This window comes from Pseudophryne corroboree, chromosome 2 (assembly GCF_028390025.1).
Source record: "Pseudophryne corroboree isolate aPseCor3 chromosome 2, aPseCor3.hap2, whole genome shotgun sequence".
Classification (NCBI taxonomy): Eukaryota; Metazoa; Chordata; class Amphibia; order Anura; family Myobatrachidae; genus Pseudophryne; species Pseudophryne corroboree.
This window is the reverse complement of record NC_086445.1, coordinates 737,294,755-737,321,473: the sequence shown is the minus strand read 5'-3', so window position 1 is coordinate 737,321,473 and position 26,719 is coordinate 737,294,755. Positions and strand designations below refer to the sequence as shown.

Genomic DNA, 26,719 nt, shown 5'->3' with positions numbered 1-26,719 from the left:
GATTTATAAACCCCTGGTATGATATTATTAACTACATATTTTTCCAGGGTTACAATTTCCCACCAGCACTTATTTTCTTTAATGAGGGTGTTTTCTAATTTCCTCATAATAATTTCTAGACTTTCATCCAGTAACTCTATATGTTCCCCCTCATCTTTAAAAAGATTTTCTAACATGGGCCGTCTGTGATCCCTGAATTTAAACATAATAACTGCAGCACCTAATCGAATACCAATTTGGAAGAAATGGACAAGATGCAAAAAAAAGGGAACTGGTATCTATCTGGTGCGCAAATGGAAAGGTGCAGCCTCAATAGAAATCACACAATGTGGGCGTCTCCCTCTCCCCCACAGAACAGTAACAATGTGGAACAAAAAGTGAGTGAAATCAATATATGGCGCTCCTTAAGGTATCTATGCCAGTGCAACAAACTATAGCATGTATCAAATAATAACAGGATTGATATCAGCAGTACACATTCCTGAATTCCACTTGTGTTTTCAGCATATCTGAGATAGATTCCTCTGTATTTTCAAGCAGACTCCTACTCCTAATCAATTTCCTCCCCAAACGACCATAGAATAGAGGAAATAAAGGCAGGATAGTGCAAAAACGTTTTTTTTTTAATGCAACAAGACAACACATAAAAACTCCATAAAATCCAATCCCATAGAAAATGACACACGGGCAACAAAGAGAACCCCAGCAGGTATGGGTGATGTAATTACCAGACATTATGGGAACCTTGCGAGTCCCCCAAATCGCATAGATGTCACAATAGTCCAGGAAGTCTCCCTGGTTTAAGGCTCCCAAGATGCGGCAATACCTTCCTCCAAATACCGTTTGGATGATCCCCCATGCCCCACCAACGCGTTTCAGGTCTGTTCCAGACCCTTTTTCAAGGTAAGTGTGTCAAATATTCCAAATCCCCACTATTTATTCAAACATCCACCAATAATACATCCGTCAATAAATTCCTTCACCTATGTGAAGATGGCTGCCTCCATATTGTTGTCGCGGTTGTCCTGGCAACCGCACCTCCCATCTAGTCACATGACCCTAAATGGGATTGTCCCGTACAAATTCCTTCACCTGTGTGAAGATGGCTGCCTCCATATTGTTGTCGCGGTTGTCCTGGCAACCGCACCTCCCATCTAGTCACATGACCCTAAAAGGGATTGTCCCTTACGTCGTCCCCTTTGATGTTACCAGCGGTTGTCCTAGCAACCGCTCCTGCCGTCCGGTCTTCTCTTGATGTCCCATTCTGTATGCGAGAGGCACTTCCGCCCTCGCCCGCTCGTGCAGTGTACATCACTTCCGCCCTCATGCGATCACAATAATTGTCATATCCGGCCCGAATGGAGTAACCCGGCAACCATAGCGTCCATAGCCCAATTCATATTACAACAATGTCCCGTTTCGAATCCATCATAGTTCATAAGATGGGCAGACTCAATTATTCATAGGACGGACGATCTTCATCATTATATAGTGTCACTGCCAAGGAAACAATGACACTTAAAACACTTATTAAAAAAGTGACCGTAATCATCACATAAAAAGTGGTAAATTCTCTGCTGTTGTAGTATTTTCACATTCTCTTTCATGTGTTTCAGCATGTGTTTCAGCATCCTTCTGTCCTTCAATTGCTTCTTTGGACCCATCAAGTAGTTCTATAGTTGCCTCTCCTGTATCTTGCTGAATCTCTCCATCATTCTGCTCTTCCTGATAATCTTCAGTCTCTTCTGATGATGTACCAGTGTCCAAAGTTTTCTGAGATGGGTTACCAAAATAAGTACTAAGTTTTGGAATCTTTTGCAATAGTTCTCTTTCTGAAGTTTGTTTGCGTTTGTTAATTCTCCTTCGTGCAGCACCGCTGAGTTTTCCTTTACCAGGATTTGCAGACATGGTCCAGGTTAGCTTTTCTTAAAGTAGTCTGTAAATTCTAATAAGTGGAGGACAATAATCTGACAGAAATAATAATAATGTACAAGTCTCCCACAACACTGTGCAACATTTAAAGTTTTTCCGATATGAAAATAGGTACTTCGTTCTAAATGTGTTAATATTGCTGACAATTTTGGTTGTGTGCAGTGATTTTCCACCCAGAAATGCCAAATGACTTCAAACGCAAAGACAGCCTACTATCACATTTTAAATTATATTAAATTCATCAAATTCTTAAGGCTGAAAACTTCTACTGAGTCCTACACGATAATGAGAAAGTGACATTGGAAGCCTTTAAATGTGTTGTGCATGGCTCTTCTACGTTGAGATTGTAAACAACCTTCTAGAAAAGTATCATCATTAGGTTGCAACATGTCACTCATAATCCACTCTCTTGACTCTTATGTTAACTTCTTCACTGACAACTGTCGTACAGTGAGTGAGTACGGTGAGCAATTCCACCAAGATATGGTGTCCTTCTTCCTCCTATTAGACAAAGCACTCCCAAGGGGCAATAGAGATGACAAAGAAATGACTGGGCTGCAGAAGATATCCAGAGCTTCAAGGCCCAATGGCCTTCACAGATTAGCCACACCGCTACTGTTTCTCTTCTTTGTATGCAACCCGCCTATTGACTTCAGTTTACACATTTTCTGGGCTGCACACACCCTGTGGAATGCTCTCCCATGCACAATAAGACTCTCCTCTAGTCTCCAAACCTTCAAGCGTTTCCTGAAAACTCACCTCTTCAGACAAGCTTATCAAATTCCGGGCTCACCCACATAATCTTCAGTGTCTCCTCTCTAATTACAGCTATACAATCCACACATTACCTCACATATTTTGTCTTTCTTCACTTAGACACCCTCCAGACCCCAGGCAAATATTGCTGAGTGACCATATCATATAGCCCATTAAGAACCTTTGCAATCTGGAAAGACCATTATGCAATAGGTAGCACCTATCCTTGTGTATCAATGTCTATTTCCCTGTAGAGTGTAAGCTTGCAAGCAGGGCCTTCCAACCTCTAGGTCTGTCTGTTATTACCCAGTTTTGTTCTATTACTGTTGTTCCAATTGTAAAGCGCAACAGAATATGCTGTACTAAACTGTTAATAATAATTTTAGAAGCATACTCTAATTTACTGGCAAGCCACCATACAATATTAACAGCGCTTAAGTTACCTATTTCTTAAGCTGGGTACACACCTGAGCGATGGATTGGCCGCAAGCCTGATGGGCTCAACCGATCCAATGATTTGTTAAGTGCTATGCACAAATTATATTGTGCATACACACCAATATACCGGCTAACATGTCTGGCCACAGTAACTGGTAGCTACGTCACTCTCTGCAGTTCTTTGGCCAGCATATGGGTTGGTTGGTTGGTTGGTTGGTTGGTTGGTGGGTTGGTCATACAGACAGCCAGATGTACTGATTTATCTGCAACATATATTGGCATCGGCTGTGCTGCAGAGCTGACACAAAATGTCTGTGAACGATGTCGTTCACAGACATATCTTTGTGATATGTCGTTTGTCAGCTGAACAAACAACATATCACATAGTGTGTACCCAGCATTAAACATCACAGTGACCTGACCGTAACAATGGCAAAAAAGACTCCTGCTTACCGCCACCTACGGCTATGCAGGATCTTAATACCCAGTGAAGCTGATACTGCTTCTGCACGCCCGGATGCACTTGGCTCCTCTGTCAGGGTGTAATCTTATTTGGTTGGTGTCAATTCCAAAGCTCTGTCTGTACAGGGATGAGGATTTAAATTAAATACAGTAGCAGTTATTATTGGTTATATTTTTATCACTGCATTTACAGTGTACTCCACCTATAGCATATTTTCATATCCACAAAGTGCACACATTTATATCCGACACATTATCATGCCACAACAATACATTCCCATTTTTGTTCCCCAGCCATAAGCCGCCATAACATAAAAACACAAAATTGATGGCAGATAATAAAACCACTTGGCCCAGCTAGTCTGCCCTAAACACAAGTACACACACACTTACACACTACGGTTATTTTTTTATTGAGAGCCAATTACCCTACCAGCATATTTTTGAATTGTGGGAGGAAACTGGAGAACCCAGAAGAAACCAACGCAAACACAGGGAGGATATACAAACTCCACACAGTTAGGGCAGGAATAAAACCCATGACATCAGTGCTGTGAGGCAGTAATGCTAATGCCGGGCGGCAACTCAGTGTTTTCCCGGAATTCGTTAAAAAACGCAGGCGTATCAGGGAAAAATGCTGGAGTGTCTGCAGAAACGGGGAAGTGGCTGGCCAAACGCAGGGCGTGTTTGTGACGTCAAACCAGGAACGAAACGGGCTGAGCTGATCGCAGTGTAGGAGTAGGTCTCGAGCTACTCAGAAACTGCTAAGAATTATTTATTCGCAATTCTGCTAACCTTTTGTTAGCAATTCTGCTAAGCTAAGATACACTCCCAGAGGGCGGCGGCCTAGTGTATGCAATGCTGCTAAAAGCAGCTAGCGAGCGAACAATTCGGAATGAGGGCCCATGTTTCAGTGCTTCTTTTATTACACTATCATCAGGTTTTCAAAGGTCTTTGTCAGCCTGATGATAGTGCAATAAAAAAAACACTGAAACGTTGTTATCTATATCCAAGTCTGCTGACTACTTTTTATGCCGAGTGCCGCACCGCAGAAAGTGTATATATGAACCACGATATATGTGATAGCACCAGCAAAGCATATGTAATAATTGGAGTGCTGGTTCTTTGGGGTGAGGGGGGTATATATATATATATATATATACAAAAGGGCAGTGTATAACTACCATTTTCTCAGAGGGCACCGGGGCAATTGTTTGAAACAGTGGGAGTGCCGGTCCATGCAATATCTGTATATATATATATATATATATATATATATAAAATATATATATTTATACACACACATATTTTGGGGTCAATTCTATTCAGCGACAGTTGAATAGCGCCGGGAGTTCAATACAGCGCCAAGTGACACCACTTGTCAGGAATTCTTCTCTCAACCCCGGGGGATGAGAGAAGAAACCCGACAAAAGTGCTGCCGTGCGAGGCTGATTCTGTTGGGAATCAGCATCGCATCGGGGAGTTAAGTCGGAGAATGCCCGTTCTCCCAACAATTCAACCTGTTAAGTCGGCGAGAACAGGCCTTCGCCGACATAACTTGAGCTGAATTGAATAGTGACGGGAGCTAACTCCCGGCGCTATTCAACTGTCGCTGAATAGAATTGACCCCATAGACAAAAGGTGGGTCTAGCACTGCCACTTAAACTTACAGCCTTCAAAATGAAGAAATGGATAGGTGGATAGAGGTGTGGCACTCCAATGAAGGATCCAACGGGTGTAATATGGTTTGTCGGCGGTCGGGGTCCCGGCGACCAGCATACCGGTGCCAGGATCCCGACCGCCGGCATACCGACAGCTGGGCGAGCGTACATGAGCCCCTTGCGAGCACGGTGGTGCGCGTCTCCCTCCAGGGGGGTCGTGGACCCCAAGAAGGAGAAAAGATGTCTGTTTGCCGGCAATCGGGATTCCGGCGCCGGTATGCTGGTCGCCGGGACCCCGACCGCCGGCAACCAGAAGACCACCCTAATCCAACAGCAAGTGAATAGTGGGATAAAGTAGTTGGGCATCTGCTTATAACAAAATACTAGCAATCATCTAAGAATACGGCACCCCAAATAAGACATTGTGACAGTGATGCTAGTTATGCCACTGTGACTGTGTCTAATTTGGTGGTCTGCATTTTTAGATGATTGCATATATTATATATAAAAATAATATTATATAGCTTTTAAAAAATCATTTGGTAGCACTATGTCCCCTTCCCCCCTCTCTCTCCCCCCCAAAAGTGCTTGCAGATGTACAGTACATACTGGTACTTTACTTTTCAGGAGTCTGTCAGCGCCGCTATCCCGCACTCTCTCCTGGCGGCTTAGCGGCTCTTAGGTGTCCTGGGCGGTGTGCGGCGGCTCTGGGTCGCAGGAGGATGTCACGTGATATCTGCGACCCAGGCCAGAGCACACAGCAGCAGAGAGCACAGACAGTAGGAGGAGCGAGCGCCGCTGATGCTAATAGGCGCTGCGCTCGTTCGTCCGTCGCTGCTCCTCTAGCAGCTCCTGCTGCACTACGGAAATGTTTCTTTCACATCCTGTGTGAACAGAGTGGGGGTCGGGGGACAACGGAGCAGCTGTAGCTGTAGGTGCCGTGCCCCCTTCATGGCCAGGAGCCCGGCGGCAACGGACTCCGCTGCCTCCGAGAGTTCCGCCCCTGCTCGTACCCCGATTGCTGACAAGGTGAGCGGCTGCACTAAACACTTTTTCTGAGTACACACTGGAGGGGGGGCAACTTAGGTAAAATAAAGGCAGTTTGTGCAAGGGCCTCCAAATTGCCTCTTTTTCCTGCCATTATACGTACGGACTGTCTGACGTGCCTTCTTGGATGCGGTCACTCATATAATCCTCCACCATTCTTTCAATGGTGACAGAATCATATGCAGTGACAGTAGACAACATGTCAGTAATCGTTGGCAGGTCCTACAGTCCGGACCAGATGTCAGCACTCGCTCCAGACTGCCCTGCATCACCGCCAGCGGGTGGGCTCGGAATTCTTAGCCTTTTCCTTGCAGCCCCAGTTGCAGGAGAATATGAACGAGGAGCTGTTGCGGGGTCACGTTCCGCTTGACTTGACAATTTTCTCACCAGCAGGTCTTTGAACCTCTGCAGACTTGTGTCTGCTGGAAAGAGAGATACAACGTAGGTTTTAAATCTAGGATCGAGCACGGTGGCAAAAATGTAGTGCTCTGATTTCAACAGATTGACCACCCGTGAATCCTGGTTAAGCGAATTAAGGGCTCCATCCACAAGTCCCACGTGCCTAGCGGAATCGCTCTGTTTTAGCTCCTCCTTCAATCTCTCCAGCTTCTTCTGCAAAAGCCTGATGAGGGGAATGACCTGACTCAGGCTGGCAGTGTATGAACTGACTTCACGTGTGGCAAGTTCAAAGGGTTGCAGAACCTTGCACAACGTTGAAATCATTTTCCATTGCACTTGAGTCAGGTGCATTCCCCCTCCTTTGCCTATATCGTAGGTAGCTGTATAGGCTTGAATGGCCTTTTGCTGCTCCTCCATCCTCTGAAGCATATAGAGGGTTGAATTCCACCTCGTTAACACCTCTTGCTTCAGATGATGGCGGGGCAGGTTTAGGAGTGTTTGCTGGTGCTCCAGTCTTCGGCACGCGGTGGCTGAATACCGAAAAGTGGCCCGCAATTCTTCGGGCCACCGACAGCATCTCTTGCACGCTCCTGTCGTTTTTTAAATAATTCTGCCCCACCAAATTCATTGTATGTGCAAAACATGGTACTTGCTGGTATTTGCCCACATGTAATACACGCACAATATTGGTGGCATTGTCCGATGTCACAAATCCCCAAGAGAGTTCAATTGAGGTAAGCCATTCTGCGATGATGTTCCTCAGTTTCCGTAAGGGGTTGTCAGCTGTGTGCCTCTTATGGAAAGCGATGATGAGTTGACGTTTGTGAGATGCTGCTACTGGTGCCGCCACTGCTGTTCTTGCTGCGGGAGGCAATACATCTACCCAGTGGGCTGTCACAGTCATATAGTCCTTAGTCTGCCCTGCTCCACTTGTCCACATGTCCGTGGTTAAGTGGACATTGGGTACAACTGCATTTTTTAGAACACTGGTGACTCTTTTTCTGAGGTCTGTGTACATTCTCGGTATCGCCTGCCTATAGAAATGGAACCTAGATGGTATTTGGTACTGGGGACACAGTACCTCAAGCATATCTCTAGTTTCCTGTGAATTAACGGTGGATACCGGAAACACGTTTAACACCGCCCAGGCTGCCAAGGCCTGAGTTATCCGCTTTGCAGCAGGATGACTGCTGTGATATTTCATCTTCCTCGCAAAGGACTGTTGGACAGTCAATTGCTTACTGGAAGTAGTACAAGTGGTCTTCCGACTTCCCCTCTGGGATGACGATCGACTCCCAGCAGCATCAACAGCAGCGCCAGCAGCAGTAGGCGTTACACTCAAGGATGCATCGGAGGAATCCCAGGCAGGAGAGGACTCGTCAGACTTGACAGTGACATGGCCTGCAGGATTATTGGCGTTCCTGTCTAAGGAAGAAATTGACACTGAGGGAGTTGGTGGTGTGGTTTGCAGGAGCTTGGTTACAAGAGGAAGGGATTTAGTTGTCAGTGGACTGCTTCCGCTGTCACCCAAAGTATTTGAACTTGTCATTGACTTCTGATGAATGCGCTCCAGGTGAGATATAAGGGAGGATGTTCCTAGGTGGTTAACGTCCCTATCCCTACTTATTACAGCTTGACAAAGGCAACACACGGCTTTACACCTGTTGTCCGCATTTGTGTTGAAATAATTCCACACCGACGAGGTGATTTTTTTTGTAATTTGACCAGGCATGTCAATGGCCATATTCGCCCCACGGACAACAGGTGTCTCCCAGGGTGCCTGACTTAAACAAACCACCTCACCATCAGAATCCTCCTTGTCAATTTCCTCCTCAGCGCTAGCAACACCCATATCCTCATCCTGGTGTACTTCAACAGTAACATCTTTAATTCGACTATCAGGAACTGGACTGCGGGTGCTCCTTCCAGCACTTGCAGGGGGCGTGCAAATGGTGGAAGGTGCCACCTCTTCCCGTCCAGTGTTGGGAAGGTCAGGCATCGCAACCAACACAATTGGACTCTCCTTGGGGATTTGTGATTTAGAAGAACGCACAGTTCTTTGCTGTGCTTTTGCCATCTTTAATCTTTTCATTTTTCTAGTGGGAGGATGAGTGCTTCCATCCTCATGTGAAGCTGACCCACTAGTCATGAGGAACATAGGAGAGGGCCTCAGCCGTTCCTTGCCACTCTGTGTCGTAAATGGCATATTGGCAAGTTTACGCTTCTCCTCAGACGCTTTTAATTCAGATTTTTGGGTAATTTTACTGAACTTTTATTTTTTGGATTTTACATGCTCTCTACTATGACATTGGGCATCGGCCTTGGCAGACAACGTTGATGGCATTTTATCGTCTCGGCCATGACTAGTGGCAGCAGTAAAAGTTTTGCACAGTATACATATATAGTAGGAGGACAGTGCATAATTTTGCTGACCACCAATATATAATATATAGCAGTACGGTACATTAGTCCACTGCTCTACCTACCTCTGTGTCGTCAAGTATACTATCCATCCATACCTGTGGTGCATTTAAGTTTTGCGCAGTATATATATATAGTAGGAGGACAGTGCATAATTATGCTGACCACCAGTATTTAATATATATCAGTACGGTACAGTAGTCCACTGCTCTACCTACCTTTGTGTCGTCAAGTATACTATCCATCCATACCTGTGGTGCATTTAAGTTGTGCGCAGTATATATATAGTAGGAGGACAGTGCATAAGTTTGCTGACCACCAGTATATAATATATAGCAGTACGGTACAGTAGTCCACTGCTCTACCTACCTTTGTGTCATCAAGTACACTATCCATCCATACCTGTGGTGCATTTAAGTTTTGCGCAGTATATATATAGTAGGAGATCAGTGCATAATTTTGCTGACCACCAGTATATAATATATAGCAGTACGGTACAGTAGTCCACTGCTCTACCTACCTCTGTGTCGTCAAGTATACTATCAATCCATACATGTGGTGTATTTGACGACACAGAGGTAGGTAGAGCAGTGGACTACTGTACCGTACTGATATAATACTGGTGGTCACTGGTCAGCAAAATTATGCACTGTCCTCCTACTATATACTACAATGCAGCACAGATATGGAGCGTTTTTCAGGCAGAGAACGTAGATATTTTCACTTCAGCACACTGAACACAGATATTTGCAATCACACTGAGCACAGATATTTGCAGCACACAGATATTTGCAGCACACTGAACATAACTGAGAGAAAGCTGCATACGTCCTCTCCCTATCATCTCCAATGCACAAGTGAAAATGGCGGCGACGCACGGCTCCTTATATAGAATACGAATCTTGCGAGAATACGACAGCGGGATGATGACGTTCAGGCACGCTCGGGTTAACCGAGCAAGGCGGGAGGATCCGAGTCTGCCTCGGACCCGTGTAAAATGGGTGAAGTTCGGGGGGGGTTCGGATTCCGAGGAACCGAACCCGCTCATCACTAGTAGATATATTGGTCATTGTGTGTACTGCAGGGCCGACGTGATATGTCTGTGAACGACGGTGTTCACAGACATATTGTTGGTACACACTGGCCGACTGGCCAGCGTTATATCGGCCGTTCAATAGCATGGCCAATATATCGGCCAGTGTGTACCCACATAAGAGTGTTGTAAATGAAAACTAAACTTAAACATCTAAAGCAAAGAAGTGTTATGTTAATGTGTAATAGCATATATAGAGTATAACTAGATGAATATGAAATCTTATTTTTTTTTCAACATAACTTCAATGCACAGTCCTGATCTGTATAACATATATTATCCCTGAAAGACATACATATGCATAGTTTTGAAATACTGTACACATGGGCTCATTAGCATGCCACTTAGCGGTATAATAATCCTCATTTTACTTACACCCACTGGCTATGATTTACACTAAACATCTCTATATAAATCACAGAACTAAAGACTTAAGCACCAAATAGACGTACTGCTGGTGTATGTATTATATTTCTAGTGCTTTATTTATTTATTTTGTACAAAATATGAAAAGGCAGATTTAGTCACTTATGTATTAATATTGCTGTAAGTGATTTGTTACAATTGTTTTGTTTGTGTACATAATGTATACATATATATGCAAGACACCTTTTCTGCAGCGGGGTACACTGGTATTCCACAGGGAATAATATCGGGGTGTAGAGTTGGAACTTGATCCGAGGCACCAACAGGCTAAAGCTTTGACTATTCCCAGGAAGCACTGCACTGCCTCCTCCTTTCTATCCCCGCCTCCAGGCACTGGAGCTCAGTTCGTAAGTTGGTTGCTGAAGAGCTGGCAGCTAACAGGGAGGGCTGCACTAGGCAGCCCTGAAAAGAGCTTTTCTGACAAGAAAGAAGACTTCAAGGGCCGCAGCATAGGCACTTGGTGCTATATGTCATGCTGACATATCATGCTGCGGCTCCATCACCTCCCCCAGCGGCCCTGTATACTCCCGCACCCTAGTTGCTTGGTACTTACAGCGGAGGTGCTTCAGTCTCATCAGGCACACATACCGCTGCTGCTCTCCTGGATCACGTGGCCGCACAATAGGGAGGAGGTAAGAGGGTCCCCCAGGTAGGACCCGCCAAAATCGCGATCTGGTTGCGGTCTCCGGAGACTGACCGTGCCACTGGCTGTGTACACTGTGGCCGTGCAGGTACCTCACTATATCCACCAGGGCAAGGAGCACAGGTCATATTTACTAAAATCTGTTTAGTACAGGCTCCATAGTACCCGGTGGTGAAGTCCAACAGAGGGGATAAGGCTCTGATCTGTAGCCCCTCCCCCAGCCCCAGGCACCATCTAAAGCAGATGTTCCCAGCCTGGAGCTGCATCTCTCTCTCCATCACTCCCTGTCAGCGTTTGGGCGCCATTACACAGAGCTGTGCTGATTCTGGGACTGCTGGGTAATGTCTCCTCTGTAAAGCCTCCTGCCTCATCAGCGCTGTGCATTTACAAGACACTTAAGTATTCTACATGTCGTTTAGACAGTGTTAATTAAGAACAAGTGCATAACGACAGGAATATTTAGTACAAGTATTCTGTGATATACATCCAGTGTTTACTGTGCATTGTTATATATGTATACATACATAGCTTTACGTAGTATTGCTTGTCCAGTGCAGTTTTATTGTTGTTTGTAATAATTTCTGCATTGTACATGTGACACTGTGTGCCTATAGCTGCCATGTGGTTCCTATTCCGTGTATCTCACACATATTGCTATCCCTATATTCTGTCCCTGATGGGGGATAAGTGCATCAGGGTCCTATATTTATAGTGTTTCACAGGATATACTGTTTGGTATTTTTCTCTGTGTATTTCAGTCACTTTATACCACTTAAATCCTCTGTTTGTGATCTGCATTTGCAGTCACACTCCACAGGTGTTTTTTTGTCAGGTACTGTGTTGGGCTATATTGTGCTGTTATGCCCTAGGGCTACATTCTCCAATAATGTCTGCGTCATAGGGCGGGAGATCTGTGGCTGATTCTGCATCATGCAGTTCTGATGCCGCAGATTTATCTGAGGAAAATATTCCAGCTGAGGGTCCAGGTAGTGGGGGTTCCAGTGGCAAACGCAGGATTTGCATGGGGGGGTTTCCAGAACTGGGCGGAGCCAATCACGGGGGTGGGGACTGAGGTGACCCAGTATATGCTGGGTCTGTAAAACTAGTGAGTCTGTGTGTGTGTGTGTATGTATATATAGATATATATATATACTGTACATATATCTACACATATATATACATGTGTGTATATATATATATATATATATATATACAAACACACACACACATACATATACACATATAGATAGCATATTAAACATACATATATATATATATATATATATATGTACAGTACACATATATATATACACATGTATATATATATATATCTATCATGTGTGTGTGTGTGTGTGTGTGTGTGTGTGTGTGTGTGTGTGTGTGTGTGTGTGTGTGTGTTTATATGTATGTATGTATATACATGTGTATATATGTATGCACATGGATATATATGTACCATAATTAAAATAAAGTAAACTTTTATTGCACTTACAAGTGCCACCAGGAAGACAGCAGGCTGCAGAGGACGCTAGACAGCCATTAATAATACTCATGCAGCTATATATATATAAAAAAAAGAAAAAAAATTTTTAGTGGAGGGGGGTTTCTGGGTGCTCGGAAACCCCCCCTGGGTGTGCCACTGGGTTCTGTACCCCTCAGTCAGCCTGCAGCACCAGTGGCACACCAAGACCCACCTTGGGCTGCTTTTTCTTATTTTCTGACTACACTAGTAACGAGACTTGTGCCCCCTGTGAGACCTCCTGTGCCTGTACAATCACATATTGTCCCTGTTGTAAATCCACCATAGGTGGATACTCTATCTACTCAGTTACAGCAGTTAAATCAGACTTTGGTTAAACAAAAGCCTGACCCTCACTCTCCTAAGACCAAAGCGTCATCTAAGCGGGCCATTTCTTCCTCACAGTCCACGCATGTTTCGGATACTTCATCCGATGAAGATGGCGCATATGCTGACCCATCAGACACCGATGCAGATGCTTCTGATAGGGAATCTACAACACAGGTGGATGTTCCTGACCTCTTGGAGGCTATCAAACTGATTCTTCAGATTGATGAGGAATCTGAACTTCCAAATACGTCTAAGAAACCTGATAACTTCAAACGTCAGAAGGTTACTAAATTAGTTTTGCCACATTCTGACCATTTAGTTGACATACGTCAGGAATCCTGGGAGTCTCCAGGAAAGAAATTCTCCCTATCTAAAAAGATGCTAGCTCGTTATCCCCTCACTGCAAAGTTAAGTAAAAATTGGGAAACACCGCCGCCGGTGGACTCACATGTTACAATTCTGGTGGTGTCTTCTACTCTGCCTGTCACTACCGTCACCTCTCCGAAGGAACCAATGGATAAGCGTGTGTAGGGTTGCTTGAAGTCTATTTACACTCTTGCAGGTGCTGTGCATAGACCTACTATAGTGGCTTCTTGGGCTGCAAAAGCTATTGAAGCCTAGGTTGAAGAAGTTGAAGCGGAGCTACCTCCAAATTTTTCTGATAATGCCAGACATTGTCTTTCATATATTACCACAGCCTTTCATTACATTCAGTAGGCGGCCTTTGATGCCGGTGTGCTGGCAGTCAAAGCATCTACTACGTCCATTCTGGCTCGCCGGATTCTGTGGTTGCGGTCCTGGTCTGTGGATCTGGCCTCTAAAAAGACCTTGGAGGTGATCCCTTTTAAGGGAAACTTCATTTTTGGGGAAGATCTGAACAAGATTTTTGCTGACTTAGCGTCTTCTAAAACTGCATGTCTGCCGAGTACTAATCTTTCAGCTTAGAAGGCTAAAAGTACCACCTTTCGTTCCTTTCAACCTCCAAGTAAAGCAAAGGGTCAGGCGTACTCAAAACAGGCTTGTACTTCCGAAACCTCTAAGCCCAAACCTAAACGTTCCTGGGCTGCCCATCAGCACGCTTCCAAACCAGACAAGCCTGCTGTATGACGGGGCAGGCCTCCCCCTGGGGGACCCCAGGGTGGGAGGCCAACTTCTGCGGTTCGCCCAGGTATGGTTACAGACCACTTCAGATGCCTGGGTGAGGGAAGTCGTCACTCACGGATATGCCATCTCTTTCAAGAAACGTCCTCCTCGACAGTTTTGCTTGACAAGTATCACTTCGGATCCGTTGAAAGCAAAAACTCTACATTTGGTGGTACAATCCCTCCTGGACACAGGGGTGATAGATGCCGGTGCCTCTGGCTCAGAGAGGCAGGGGGTACTATTCAATGCTGTTCCTAGTTCTGAAACCGAATGGATCCTCCCGGCCCATTCTCAACCTCAAGTTTTTGAACAAATTTGTGAAGGTATCCAAATTCCGTATGGAAACTCTTCGCTTTATTGTTCTGGCCTTGGAGCCCAAGGACTATATGGTATCACTGGACATAAAGGATGTTTACTTACATATACCTATTGCCATGTCGCATCAGCAATATCTGCGGTTTGCTATTGGCAACCTACATTATCAATTCCAGGCCTTGCCTTCTGGACTGACCACGGCTACCGCAAATCTTCACCAAGGTCATGAGGGCCCTTCTCCGCCATCAGAGTATCAGGATCCTGCCATATCTGGATGATTTATTGATCCTAGTGAACTCCCAAGAGGTTCTCCTCTGTCATCTGGAACTGACGGTCCAATTCCTGCAAGCGCACGGGTGGCTCGTCCACTGGAAGAAATCCTCGCTGGTCCCTGCTCAGAGCATGGTGCACTTGTGGGTGTTACTGGACACACACAACCAATGGTTGTTTTTGTCTCCGGAGAAGGTCCTGAAACTTCAGGACAGGATAAGATGCTTCCTCTCTCGCCCACGTGTGTCAATAAACTCGGCGATGCAAGTACTAGGCCTCATGGTGTCTGCTTTCAACATGGTAGAGTACGCTCAATTTCATTCTCGCCCTCTGCAGCGGTTAATCCTTTCCAAGTGGGATGGCCTGCCTCACTGGATCAGGTCTCAAATGATTTCCTTGACTCTGGAAGTTCATCTGCCTCCAGGACCAACAATTGAGCAGGGGTCATCCCTTCTGGATCTCCAACTGGCTCCTCCTAATGATGGATGCCAGTCTGCGGGGTTGGGGCGCAGTGTTGGAGCAACACTCTCTTCAGGGTCGGTGGACCAGGGAGGAATCTCTCCTTCCGATAAACATTCTGGAGCTGCGGGCAGTTTTAAATGCTCTGAAACTGGCCCTGCCTCTGGTACAGAACAGGCCTGTTCAAGCACAGTCGGACAATGCCACCCCGGTGGCATACATAAATCATCAAAACGGCACTCGAATCTGCATGGAACGCCATCTGCCAGCCATATCAGCAGTGTTCATTCCGGGGTCCTCAACTGGGAAGCGGACTTCCTCAGTTGTCAGTACATACACGCCATAGAGTGGAGCCTTCATCTGGAAGTCTTTAAACTACTAATGGACAAGTGGGGCCTACCAGATGTAGACCTGATGGCGTCTCGACACAATCACAAGGTTCCGGTCTTATGAGCAAGAACAAGGGATCCTCAAGCAGCGTTCGTGACGTGCTGGTTATTTCATGGAACTTTCGTATGCCGTATGTGTTCCCTCCGGTGTCACTCCTGCCCAGTGTAATAAGGAAATTCAAGCAAGAAGGAGGAATACTACTTCTAATTGCTCCGGCGTGGCCCAGACGGCATTGGTTCTCAGACCTGCAGGGTCTCTCGATAGAGCGTCCTCTTCCATTTCCACAACGCCCGGACCTCCTCACTCAGGGCCCTTGTGCCTACCAGGATCTGGCCCGACTGGCTTTGACGGCGTGGCTCTTGAAGCTTCAGTTCTGAGGGCCAAAGGATTTTCTGAGGCGGTCATTCAAACTATGTTGAAAGCCCGTAAACCAGCTTCGGCTCGGATTTATTATTGGGTCTGGAATTCTTACTTCACCTGGTGTGCGGCTATGAATTATAATGCTTACCAGTTCAGTATTGCCAAACTTTTGGCTTTTCTGCAACAGGGCCTGTACTTAGGCCTTCATCTGCCCTCCCTCACGGTTTATATTTCAGCTTTGTCGGAATGGTTTCAGAGAAAAATTGCGTCTCTGCCTGACGTTCATACTTTCACTCAGGGTGTGTTACAGATTCAACCTCCTTATGTAGCTCCTGTGGCTCCTTGGGATTTGTCGGTTGTTTTGGATGCCCTACAAGAGTCTCTGTTTGAACCTCTTGAGTCTGTGGAACTTAATTAACTTACACTGATGGTCTTGTTTTTGCTGGCTATTGCCTCTGCTAGAAGGGTCCTATCGTTCACCCTATCTGATTTTTCACTATGACCGTGCGTTTCTTAGAACTCGCCCTGGTTATCTGCCTAAGGTGGTGTCGTCTTTCCACCTTAACAAAGAGATTGTGGTTCCGGCCTTTATCTCTCCTGGTTTGTCTTCCAAAGAACGGTCTTTGGATGTGGTACGGGCTCTCTGTATATATGTGAAGAGAACTGCCTCTTTTAGGAGATCTGATTCTCTCTTTGTCCTTTTTGGTTTTCACAAATGTGGCTGGCCTGCGAATAAGCAGACCTTGGCCAGATGGATTAGAATGGTGATTGCACAAGCTTATGTGCAGGCTGGACTTCCAGCTCCTGCTACTATCAAGGCCCATTCTACTCGGTCTGTTGGACCTTCTTAGGTGGCCCGCCGTGGTGCATCCCTAGAATTGTGCAAAGCGGCTACGTGGTCCTCAGTGAACACGCTCATCAGGTTCTATGCCTTTGATACTTCTGCCTCCCAGGATGCTTCCTTTGGATGCCGGGTTCTTGTACCCACTATAGTGTGTCCCCTCCCATGAGGAACTGCTTTAGGACATCCCTGATGTTATTCCCTGTGGAAGCCCAGTGTACCCCGCTGCAGAAAAGGAGATTCATGGTAAGACTTACCATTGTTAAATCTCTTTCTGCGAGGTACACTGGATTCCACAGTTCGCCCACCCTGATGCACTTAGCTTCTTTGGGTTTGTATGGCATTAGCCGCTGGTACCTTCTCCTGTCGTGAGAATTTGGTTATCTGTGGCTACTAAATACTGTTGTCTCTTTTACCTGCTACTGCTTGGACTGGTTAACAAAACTGAGCTCCAGTGCCTGGAGGAGCGGTTATATAGAGGAGGCGGTGCAATCCATCCTGGGAACAGTCAAAGCTTAAGCCTGTTGGTGCCTCGGATCAAGATCCAACTCTACATCCCAATGTTATTCCCTGTGGAATCCAGTGTACCTCGCAGAAAGAGATTTTACAATGGTAAGTCTTACCATAAATCTCCTTATTTTCTCATTTGAATATTGATTCTCCCCCAATCATTATTAGAACATTAAGTAAAACACAAAGCAATATTCTAAGTAAATGTTAAATAAATAAATAAATAATAAATAAATAAGGTGTATGCTTTCATCGTGAGTTTTCTTTTCTTTTATTTGTTCCTGTTTTTGGAAATCCTTATTTCATATTATTGCTTTACTTGGTACAGCTTGAAAAATCATAATTTACTTACTTAGCTAATACAATTTGTTGATTTAACAATGGCAATGTACAGTAATAGTGTGAACACTAACCTATTGTACTGTATGTCTCCTAAAATGTGCATTGTTATCATCATTTGATGTCCAGTGCCTACATTAGCCGTGGATAGGAAAAGGAGAATAACTGTTGTTACTTTATTGTCTGATTTTCCTCCTACTTCAGTATTTTATATCATACATTTTATTATCACACTTTTAATACTACGGAGGAAACAAAACATTATTATTCTTTATTGACATCACGCCTAATCAATATTTTGAACTGCGATAGCCACACATAAAAGGTGATATTTAAACAGTAAGTACAATATACAACATTCCGTTCACTGGCTAGTTTGTCACTCTTGCCATTTGTCACACACAGTGTGACACACAATATACTGGGAAATTATTATTATGGATTTATTGAGCATGTGTATCTATATACTGGAATAAGCCATTATACGGGATTATTATTATTCCCAAAAATGAGATAATTAAACCGCAAGCAATTGAATATTAACTAGTGCACAGTATGAAGTGTGCTTGGCTCTGGCACAGTGTTTAAATCTCCATCAAACTGTCAGTAAGTATTAGAGATGAGCGGGTTTGGATCCCTGAGAACCTACCCCCACCCCCCCCGAACTTCAATACCCGAGCCCGGATCCGAGTCAGGCTCGGGTTTTCCCGACTGACTCGGAAACCAGAACGAGGCAAAACGTCACCATCTTGCTGTTGGATTCCCGTGGGGTTTGGATACCATATAAATTGCCACGCATTGCCGTCATTTTCACTCTGGCATTGGAGAGTGTAGAGAGAGTATGTGTCTCTGTCCTTAGTGTCCTGCATCAGTTCAGTGGTAATGTATTGTGCTGCATCAGTCCAGTCACAGTGGTGGTGTCTTCTGCTGCCATATGTCCATTGCTGCTGTATAAGTCCAGTCCAGTGGAGCTATGTTGTGCTGCATCAGTTCAGTGGTGGTGTCTTGTGCTGCATCAGTCCAGTAACAGTGATGGTGTTCTCTGCTGCCATATGTCCAGTGCTGCTGTATAAGTCCAGTCCAGTGGTGCTGTGTTGTGCTGCATCAGTTCAGTGGTGGTGTCTTGTGCTGCATCAGTTCAGTCACAGTGGTGGTGTCCTCTGCTGCCATATGTCCAGTGCTGCTGTATAAGTCCAGTCCATTGCAGTGGTGCTGTGTTGTCCTGCATCAGTACAGTGGTAGTGTCCTGTGATGCATCAGTCCAGTCACAGTGGTGGTGTCCTCTGCTGCCATATGTCCAGTGCTGCTGTATAAGTCCAGTCCATTGCAGTGGTGCTATATTATCCTGCATCAGTCCAGTGATGGTGTCCCTGTGCTGCTGTATATGTCCAGTGATACTGCCGTATATGTCCAGTGGTACTGTTGTAAAATTCCAGTGATACTGCCGTATAATTACAGTGGTACTGGCATATAAATCCAGTCCAGTGATACTACTGTATATGTCCAATGGTACTGCTGTATAATTCCAGGGGTACTGCCGTATAATTCCAGTGATACTGTCGTATAATTCCAGTGGTACTGTCGTATAATTCCAGGGGTACTGCCGTATAATTCCAGCGATACTGACGTATATGTCCAGTGGTACTGCCATATAATTCCAGGAGTACTGCTGTATAATTCCAGTGATACTGTCGTATAAAACCAGTCCAGTGATACTGTCGTATATGTGTCCAGTGGTACTGCCATATTATTCCAGTGATACTGCCATATATGTCCAGTGGTCATGCCGTATAAATCCAGTGGTACTGGCGTATATATCCAGTCTAGTGATTCTGCCGTATATGTCCAGTGGTACTGCCGTATAAATCCAGTGATACTGCCATATAAATAAATCCAGCGATACTGCCGTATATGTCCAGTGATACTGACGAATATGTCCAGTGATACTGCTGTATATGTCCACTGGTACTGCCATATAAATCCAGTGGTACAGGCGCATAAATCCAGTCCAGTGATACTGCCATATATGTCCAGTTGTACTGATGTATAAAACCAGTGGTACTGGCATAGAAATCCAGTCCAGTGATATTGCTGTATGTCTCCAGTTGTACTGCCGTATAAATCCAGTTATACTGTCGTATATGTCCAGTAGTACTGCCGTATAAATCCAGTGGTACTGGTGTATAAATCCAGTCCAGTGATACTGCCGTATATGTCCAGTGGTACTGCCGTATAATTCCAGTGATACTGCTGTATAAATCCAGTGATACGGCTGTGTAAATCCAGTGATACTGCCGTATAAATCCAGTCTAGTGGTACTGGCATATAATTCCAGTGATACTGCCATATTATTCCAGTGATACTGCCATATAATTCCAGTGATACTGCCATATATGCCCAGTGGTACTGTTGTAAAAATCCAGTGGTACTGGCATATAAATCCAGTCCAGTGATACTGCCGTATATGTCCAGTGGTACTGCCTTATAATGTCAGTGATACTGCTGTATAATTCCAGTGATACTGCCATATAATTCCAGTGATACTGCCATATAAGTCCAGTCCAGTGGTGCTTCGATATAAGTTAAGTGGAGCTGTCCTGTGTTGTATTTTATTTACTCCAAATAAAGGGGTTATTAATATTTAATCCAAATAATTTTTACAGGGGTTGCCCTGTGTGGTGTAGAGGTACGCTCTCCTGTACAGTATATTGTTATACAACTCCAGAAAAATAATGGAGAACAAAAATTTGGAGGATAAAATAGGGAAAACTCAAGAACCACTTCCTCCTAGTGCTGAAGCTGCTGCCACTAGTCATGACATAGACAATGAAATCCCATCAACGTCGTCTGCCAAGGCCTAATGCCCAATGTGATAGTAGAGGGTATGTAAAATCCAAAAAGCCAAAGTTCATTAAAAATACCCCAAAAAATAAATTGAAATGGTCTGTGGAGAAACGTAAACCTGCCAATATGCCATTTACGACATGGAGTGGCAAGGAACGGCTAAGTCCCTGGCCTATGTTCATTACTAGTGGTTCAGATTTACATTACGATGGAAGCCCTCATCCTCCCGCTAGAAAAATTATAAGACTTAAGCTGGCAAAAGCACAGCAAAGAACAAGGAGAGTCCAAATGTGTCAGCGGTTGCGATGCTTGACCTTCCCAACACTGGATGGGAAGAGGTGGCTCCAGCCACCGTTTGCACACCCTCTGCAAGTTCTGGAAGTAGCACCCACAGTCCAGTTTCTGATATTCAAAATTAAGATGTCACTGTTGAAGTAAACCAGGATGAGGATATGGGTGTTGCTGGCGCTGAGGAGAAAGTTGAGGATGAGGATTCTGATGGTGATGTGGTTTGTTTACATCAGGCACCGGGGGAGACATCTGTTGTCAATGATATGAATAAGCCCATTGTGATGCCTGGGCAAAATACAAAAAAAACCACGACTTCAGTGTGGAATGATTTCTCCTCAAATCCGGACAAGTGTCAAGGCATGTGTTGACACTGTCAATCTGTTATATGTAGAGGTAAGGATATTAACCACCTAGGAACATCCTCCCTTATAAGTCACCTGCTGCGCATTCATCAGAAGTCAGTGTCAAGTTGTGAAACTTTGGGTAAGAACTTAAGCAGTCCACTGAAACTAAATCCCTTCTTCCTCCTGCAAGCCACACCACCAACTCCCTCAACGTCAACTTCCTCAATCAGGAACATCAGTAGTCCTGCAGTCCATGTCACTGTCAAGACTGAGGAGTCCTCTCCTAACCGGGATTCCTCAGTAGGATCCTTGAGTGATATGCCTACTGCTGCTGTTCCTGCCACTGCTGTTGCTGGGAGTCGATCGTCATCCCAAGGGGCAAGTCAGAAGACCACTTGTACTACTTCCAGTAAGCAACTGACTGTCCAGCAGTCCTTTTTGAGGAAGATGAGATATGACAGCAGTCATTCTGTTGCAAAGTGGATAACTGAGGCCTTGACAGCTATGTTGGTGTTACACGTGTATCCGGTATCCGCCATTAGTTCAGTGGGACTTAGAGAATTGATGGAGGTAGTGAGTCCCTGGTACCAAATCCCATCTAGGTTCCACTTTACTAGGCAGGCGATACCGAGAATGTACAGAGACGTCAGAAAGAGTGTCCTCAGTGTCCTAAAAAATGCAGTTGTACCCAATGTCCATTTAACCACGGACTTGTGGACAAGTGGAACAGGGCAGACTAAGGACTATATGACTGAGACAGCCCACTGGGTAGATGTATTGCCTCACGCAGCAACAACAGCAATAACACCAGTAGCAGCATCTTGCAAAAGCCAACTCGTTCCTAGGCAGGCTACGCTATGTATCACCGCTTTCAATCTCTTACGGAAATGGCTACGCTATGTTTTACCACTTTCAACCTCTTACAGTAACTGAGGGACATCATTGCACAATGGCTTACCCCAATTAGACTCTCCTGGGGATTTGTGATATTGGACAACGCCACCAATATTGTGCGTGCATTACATCTGGGCAAATTCCAGAATGTCCCATGTTTTGCACATACAATTAATTTGGTGGTACCGATTTGTTTTAAATGACAGGGGCGTTCAGGAGATGCTGTCAGTGGCCAGAAAAATTGCAAGCCACTTTCTACATTCAGCAACCGTGTGCCGAAGACTGGAGCACCAGCAAACACTCCTGAACCTGCCCTGCCATCACCTTAAGCAAGAGGTGGTAATGAGGTAGAATTCAACACTCTATATGCTTCAGAGGATGGAGGAGCAGCAAAAGGCCATTTAAGCCTATAGATCCACCTATGATATAGGCAAAGGAGGGGGAATGCACCTGACTCAAGCGCAGTAGAGAATGATTTCCATATTGTGCAAGGTTTTCCAACCATTCAAACTTGCCACACGTGAAGTCAGTTCAGACACTGCCAGCTTCAGTCAGTTCATTCCCCTCATCAGTCTTTTGCAGAAGTAGCTGGAGAATTTGAAGGAGGAGTTAAGATGGAGCGATTCCGCAAAGTATGTGGGACTTGTAGATGGAGCCCTTCATTCGCTTTGCCAGGATTCAAGGGTGGTCAATCTGTTGAAATCAGAGCACTACATTTTGGCCACCGTGCTCAATCCTAGGTTTAAAGCCTACTTTGTATCTCTATTTCCAGCAGACACAAGTATGCAGAGGTTCAAAGACCTGCTGGTGAGAAAATAGTCAACTGAAGCGAAACGTGACCCATCAACAGCTCCTCCTTAATTTTCTCCCGCAACTGGGGCTGCGAGGAAAAAGTTAAGATTTCCAATCCCACTCACTGGTGGTGATGCAGAGCAGTCAGGAGCGAGTGCTGACATCTGGTCCAGACTGAAGGACCTGCCAATGATTACTGACATGTCTACTGTCACTACATATGATTCTGTCACCATTGAAAGAATGGTGGAGGATTATATGAGTGACAGCATTCAAGTAGGCATGTCAGACGGACTGTCTGACATGCCTACTTGATGTGTGTGTGTACCGGCAGGAAAAAGAGGCAATTTGGATGCCCTTGCACAAACTGGCTTTATTTTACCTAAGTTGCCCCCCCTCTAGTGTGTACGCTGAAAGAGTGTTTAGTGCAGCCGGTAACCTTTTCAGCGATCAGCGTAGGAGGTTACTTCCACAAAATGTGGAGAAGATGATGTTCATCAAAATGAATTATAAATTTGTCGGGAAGACCTTTACCAGCAATTACCTCCAGAAAGTACACAGGGACCTGTGATGGTGGATTCCAGTGGGGACGAATTAATATTCTGTGAGGAGGAGGATGTGCACACTGAAAGGGGTGAGGAATCAGAGGAGGGTCAAAATTAACAAAAATCACATCAATATCAGTAAGTGTACTGAGTGGAGCTGAAAAATGAGTAAGCACTATACCTTTTTGCATATCATGAATTAATTAACTTTGGGGCAGATGTAATTACCTGGAGAAGGCATGAGGAAATGATAAACCAGTGATAAATACAAGTTGATAAATGCACCAGCCAATTAGCTCCAATATGTAAATTAACAGTTAGGAGCCGATTGGCTGGTGCATTTAACACCTTGCATTTATCACTGGTTTATCACTTCCTTATACCTACTCCAGATTAATACATCTGCCCCTTTGCTTAGTGCATGGCCAAGTGCAAAATACACATTTGCATTAACCTGTTCCTTATGCCTACTTGTGCCTTTACATTCTAACATAGGTAGAACATAGTAAGGTAATGTATTGACCATGATGAACATATGCACAAGAAAGCAGTATTATTAGCTGGTGGTCAGAGGCATGGGATGATGATGATGATGATTATGATGATGATAATAATAATAGTCTTGTGATTGGCTTTTTGTGAATGAGCTGTTGATACTAACTGGAGATTTCAGATTTGCTTATGTTGCAAATAACATGAATTTGAAGTTAGGACATAAGTGTGTGAGACCTTTGCCTGCAGTAAACCAGGTGCATATGCTACTATTGCCTATAGAACAAATCTTAAGATATTGGTGCTTTACATACAATTTCATCTTTTATATGAAAACTCTGACTGCCATTTTGTACAAAACTGTGGCCAGCTCTGCATCAGATCATTTGCCTGTTGGATATAACACCCTCCAGAAATAATCAAGGTTGTTAAGTATACACTGGTGTACTAGTTTGAGGCTTACCCTAGGCTCACCTAGGGTAAGCCGTAAACTTTCACACCAGCTTGTGCTATCTAACAGTGATTTGAACACAGTATAGAAATTGCCACCTTAATATTATGCCACGCATAATATTGCCCTTATGGAGTTTGGAAAAAATAAGCTCAACACACAAGTCTATTGTTAACTGATTTATCATGATTGAGGCAAAAAGATGGAGGTAGATTGATGCTTACCAGTAGGGCCCATACATCTGCGCCTGATTGCTGAAATTCTCCATTCTGCCAATTGGATGGCTTGGGTGATTGGAAAAATCCATGTTGGATTTCCCCAATTTGCCAATTCCAACCAAAAAATGATCGGGATTGGATAGACGAGTCAAGGATTTTTAACATGTTGAATATTGCCATTTCTCTGGCTTTTTGCATATCATCGATGGCAGATTTTTGATTGATGCATTGAATCAGGAGAATGGGGAATAGATGTATGGCCCACATTCGGTTTACAACCAGTAGTCACAAAGTTAGCTTTTACTTTATACATGTTTAATTGTTTAATGGAGTAACCATGTTGTTATTTGTTCAGATATCGTAAACTTCTGTTTTTGTTTTCTTGCTTTCACTGACCACTGACCTCTATATCATGTGTTCAGCTTCTATAGTTGTCCAGAAATGGTGGTGTCAAATGCAGCCATGTTTAGAAGGAGAAGACTGCAAAGTTCTACCAGACTTGACAGGATGGAGTTGTAGTACTGGGAACAAAGTCAAAACAACGAAGGTAATACTGACAGAATTTTGTTAATTATTATTTTAATGTAGTATATGTATTGATTTATCTCATTACTTAATTGTTTAAAGGTATTAATTTAGATGAACATGTAGCAGACAAATACCTATTTTATGCAGCCATTATTCAGATGGTAAGCAAGCAGAAAAATATTGTGGACTACCATAGAAAGAGAAACAAATAATAATACAACTGATATAAATTTGAATTCCAAATTTATGGTAATACAGCAAAAAAAGATAGCAAAATAAATACAATTTGTGTTTGCAATGTGCACTTCGTAAGTTGCATGCACACCAAAACTTTTTACACTTCTCATACCTTTAACTCCTTACTATTAGGTGGTACTAGGGTGGAAGGGGACTTGCAAGCATCAGTTGAGTATAGAATGGTCATGTCCTGGTAAATGTGACATGGGAAGACCAGAACACAGACATATAATGTATGCATCTTTCAGGAGGCTTATATCTTGTTGTGAATATAATAATGACTATTAGCAGCAGCTTGTGCTTGTTTTGAATGTATCAGTGTATCTTATGTAGCCTTTTCATATGATTTAGTTAATCTTAGGAAAGAAGATTCACATTTGTTTTTCATAGTGGAAGACAATATATGTTTGTACTTAATTAGTGCCATGGTTTTGTATTTGTGTCTAACCTTATACAGTACTTTATTTGCTTGTTATATTCCACTTTGCAATTTAAAATGTTATACTTTAACACTGTACAAATATAGACAATATGTCATATGTATATGATATTTCAATAAAGGACTATGGGCCTAATTCAAGGTTGATTGCAAACAACATTTTCCTCTAATGGGCAAAACCATGTGCACTGCATGGGGGGGGGCAGATATAACATGTGCAGAGAGAGTTAGATTTGGGTTGGTTATATTGTTTCTGTGCAGGGTAAGTACTGGCTGCTTTTTTTTTACACTGCAATTTAGATTTCAGTTTGAACACACCCGACACAAATCTAACTCTCTATGCACATGTAACATCTGCCCGCCCTGCACTGCACATGGTTTTGCCCATTAAAGTAAAACGTTGTTTCTCTGACGTCCTAGTGGATGCTGGGGACTCCGTAAGGACCATGGGGGATAGACGGCTCCGCAGGAGACTGGGCACATCTAAAGAAAGATTTAGGACTATCTGGTGTGCACTGGCTCCTCCCCCTATGACCCTCCTCCAAGCCTCAGTTAGATTTCTGTGCCCGGCTGAGCTGGATGCACACTAGGGGCTCTCCTGAGCTCCGAGAAGAAAGTATAGTTTAGGTTTTTTATTTTCAGTGAGACCTGCTGGCAACAGGCTCACTGCAACGAGGGACTAAGGGGAGAAGAAGCGAACCTACCTAAGTGGTGGTAGCTTGGGCTTCTTAGGCTACTGGACACCATTAGCTCCAGAGGGATCGAACACAGGACCCGACCTCGTCGTCCGTTCCCGGAGCCGCGCCGCCGTCCCCGTTACAGAGCCAGAAACAAGAAGGTGGTCCGGAAAATCGGCGGCTGAAGACTTCTGTCTTCTCCAAGGTAGCGCA

At 44.3% G+C, this 26,719-nt stretch overlaps 1 protein-coding gene across 2 annotated transcripts in view; it reads left to right on the top strand.

The window, feature by feature from the left end:
- TAFA3 (TAFA chemokine like family member 3) overlaps window positions 1-26,719 on the top strand; it is a 680,526-nt gene that overhangs the window by 558,570 nt on the left and 95,237 nt on the right. For both annotated transcript variants that reach the window (XR_010238909.1, XM_063955398.1), the window contains exon 4: window positions 25,048-25,172. Coding sequence is in view for 1 of the 2 variants with exons in the window: in XM_063955398.1 (XP_063811468.1) it covers window positions 25,048-25,172 (125 nt within the window). In the remaining variant the exon portion in view is untranslated. The remainder of the gene's footprint in view (window positions 1-25,047; window positions 25,173-26,719) is intronic.